At 44.6% G+C, this 3,687-nt stretch overlaps 1 protein-coding gene across 1 annotated transcript in view; it reads left to right on the top strand.

Annotated features, from left to right (window-relative positions):
- The window catches only part of inhbb (inhibin subunit beta B), a 12,028-nt gene extending 8,773 nt beyond the window's left edge, over positions 1 to 3,255 (top strand). Inside the window, exon 2 of the mRNA XM_050048346.1 lies at positions 488 to 3,255. Within this exon, the coding sequence (XP_049904303.1) occupies positions 488 to 1,314 (827 nt within the window). The 3' untranslated portion in view covers positions 1,315 to 3,255. The remainder of the gene's footprint in view (positions 1 to 487) is intronic.
- Positions 3,256 to 3,687: the final 432 nt, after the last annotated feature.

Genomic DNA, 3,687 nt, shown 5'->3' with positions numbered 1-3,687 from the left:
CATCTAGAGAAACTATGTCATCAGATAAAGAGTCTCTGAGTTGTTTGGGGCCAAGAACAATAACTTTTGTCTGAATTTAACATCAGGGAATTGGTGCTCATCCAAGTTTTTATGTCTTTAAGGCAGTTATGGAGTATGGAATTTCAGATCAGTAATATGATGCCAGAGATCATCCTCGATTGCCATGAGACCACCTGTTATCACATGACCATATTGAGGTCATGTTATAACTGAACCATTCTTTGAATAACAATTCTTTGTCAAACTGCTTTTTCCAAAGTCATTAATAAACCATGCAGATCAACGTAAACATGAAATGACTGTTTATACATTATTTTTATCTCTATTATAAAAAAATACATTTGAAACATGCTACATATTTAAGTGATCACTGTGTGTCAGGTTTTCTGCATCTACATTGAATGTTTATTGTTGTATGGATGGCAGATTGAGAATAAACCCTTCCTGTTTTTACTGTCTCCAACAGATGACCACACATCCTCCAAGTCTGGCCTGTACTTCCTCATCTCCAACGAGGGCAACCAGAACCTGTATGTGTCCCAGGCAAACCTGTGGCTCTACTTCCGTGTGCTGCCAGCCGGTCCTGAGAAGGGCCTCCGGAGGAAGGTGACGGTCAAGATCCATTACCAGGAGCCTGGGGCTGCCAGCGGTGCAGAGGGAGGCCCAGGAGGTGGTGGTGGTGGGGGGGGAACAGGCCGATGGGCCCTGGTGGAGAAGCGGGTGGATCTGAAACGCAGCGGCTGGCATACTTTCCCCCTCTCAGAGGCGGTGCGGGCTGTGTTCGGGAAAGCCAGCCGGCGGCAGGACCTGGAGGTCCACTGCGAGGGCTGTGAGACAGCTGGCGTGGCTCCGGTGCTAGTGGACCCAGGCGACCCGTCCCATCGGCCCTTCCTGGTGGTGCGTGCGCGGCAGGTGGATGGAAAGCACCGCATTCGCAAGCGAGGGCTCGAGTGTGACGGCACCAGCGGGGGCCTTTGCTGCCGGCAGCAGTTTTACATAGACTTCCGCCTTATTGGCTGGAACGACTGGATCATTGCACCAGCTGGTTATTACGGCAACTACTGTGAGGGCAGCTGCCCGGCCTACATGGCGGGTGTGCCGGGCTCGGCTTCATCCTTCCACACTGCAGTAGTTAACCAGTATCGCATGAGAGGGATGAGCCCGGGCTCAGTCAACTCCTGCTGTATCCCCACCAAGCTCAGTACTATGTCCATGCTCTACTTTGACGATGAATACAACATCGTAAAGAGGGATGTGCCCAACATGATTGTGGAGGAGTGTGGCTGCGCTTGAATCCACACGGACCCTTCATTATCTTTGAACTTGGAACAGTCAGAAAGGCCTTTTGTACAAACAGGACGTTATTGTACGGTACACATATACAATATATCTATACCTACTGTACGTGCAAGCAACACACACACACTGGTACATCTGGTACATCTAGCAAATGCAAGTATCAGTACTGTGTCGGTGTGTGTTTGCACGTGTTCGCGCGAGTGTGTGTATTTATCAGACTGAGTGACGTGCTCGCTGTCCGAGTTTAGTCCGTTCAGCGACCACTGGTCAGCGATGGGACTAGAAGGGAATGATTATCACCAAATGATACTTTGCTCTAGTTTGCCATTTCTAGTCAAAAAATAATGGCTCATCATCTCCTCTTGAATGAAGATAACAAGCGCTTAAGGAAAGTGACAGGATCAGCTGATAACATTATTGGCTTCACCCCAACACTCCCACCCCTGCTCCTCCAACCCTCTTAAGTACTTTAAGCACATGGCAGACTTTGTTTTTATAAAGCACTGACAATTCATCAGCTTATACAATTCAGAACACCAGCACTTCCCTACTCTGCCGACAGACGCAGTCTGACTGTCCTCTCTGGTGGAATTAGACCGGCAGCGCTTAATGCCTTGCAGGATTATACCCTCCACAGAAAGGCAAAAGAAAGTCCTCCACAGAGCCACCGCTGCTGCTGTTGTCATTCTTGCTGTTGACTACGGGCCTCACCCTCAACTTCCTGCGTGACAAGAGAGCTGCAGGCCCTGCTACCATGACAACCAAGTGAAGATAGATCTCATAAGTGCACTTCACTTGTGCACTGGGAGCGACAGAGAGAGAGAACTGCTTCCTCCCGCCAGTAAGGCTCAGTAGAAGTGGGCCTGCGGACGTGGAGACTCTAGTTTCGGCCCAGTGGGTCGCCACAGTGCAGTGCAGCACTTGCAGAAACTGAAATGCACACCCTGAATAGCACTTGTATAAAGAAATGCCTTCCAAGGGGTACTGAGTGTCCTGTCCTATCGCTAAATAAGTGCCACATGAGCTATGCAATGTATAGTAACCTATACCCATACTCAACATGCTCTATTAGACTGAATTCTCTTTCCATCTTTCTCTTTCTCTCTCCCTCCCTCTCTCTCTCTCTCCTCTTTTCTCGCTTCAGTCCTCAACTCTTTATCAATACTTGAAATGTAATCTTTCGCTTCCTTTCCAAAGCGAATGATTGTTGTGACATTTGCACTGAAAAGTTGCGGGATTAGTGAAACAAAAACTGCCATTGAAAAGTTATTTTTATAGAAGTAAATTGAATTTTGTTTCAAATGTATTTTACCTAATTAATGGAACCAAAGAGGCCAAGATTTTAGCTATTGTACTAAGATGGCAAGGCCATTGATTTACTGTGTACAATACTGTTTTTTTGGATCATTTGCAATAGGCCTACCACTGTATCAGGGTACGATATATGATTTCATTTCTTAGCTCATTTTCATTCTCTGTTTTGTACAATAAGCAACACTTCATTTTTCATCTTTAATTCTATTTTTGTTTCAGTTTTCTATTTAATAAGAAAGTTATTTTTAGTTCCTGTCTAAGAATCATTTAGTCAAATAAATGTCATCTGTACAGTTTATGTAAAATAAAATGTTTTCTTAAATATTTTGTAACTTTAAATTCTTTTCTGTGTCATGTTGTTGTTGAGTCTTTGTGTGTCCTTTTCTCCTAAAGTAAAATGGGTTGGGCCTATATTGTTGTTTTTCTGAGCGTTGGGCTGGCACCTCCCTAAACAAAAAGGTGAGGCTGAAATAGCTGGGTACGCACACTTCAGTCTTCGTCCATACTGGTTGAAACATAAAACATCTCTCGCTTGCTGTCAGTCAGGACTGAGTGTCTCTCATAGGCTGAAGTTGCAGAACAGTAATTACAACTATGATTAACTGCTGCAATGGCATCCATAGACGCTGCCAGCATACATACCTGCTTGATTTCATTTTTGGCTGCAACATCTTGGTGTGTGTTTGTGTGTGCATGCAAATGACTGTGTATTAGTCCAACGCGTAACCCCACGTCACATGACTTGACTCAAGTCAGACTCCAGTCAAAGATTTGATGGCTTTAGCGCAACTTGACAAAATTTAAAAAGACTTGCAACTCGACTTGTACTTTAACACCAATGACTTGTGACCTCACTTGGACTTGAGCCTTGTGACTTTAAAATGCATGCCTTCCCCCTGCCCAAATAAAAAGTGCTGTCTAAAAATTGTGCCACAAATCAATAAATGTCCTTTTATTTCCTGAATTTCCTGAATCTACTCAAATTAATGTTATTCATTTTGTTCAAATCTACAAAGGCACAACAACTTCCGACAAACTTGTCCTTACAAATAA

This window comes from Epinephelus moara, chromosome 7 (assembly GCF_006386435.1).
Source record: "Epinephelus moara isolate mb chromosome 7, YSFRI_EMoa_1.0, whole genome shotgun sequence".
In the NCBI taxonomy this organism is placed as follows: domain Eukaryota; kingdom Metazoa; phylum Chordata; class Actinopteri; order Perciformes; family Serranidae; genus Epinephelus; species Epinephelus moara.
Note: the sequence above shows the minus strand (reverse complement) of the source record. Positions and strands in the feature narration are given on the sequence as shown.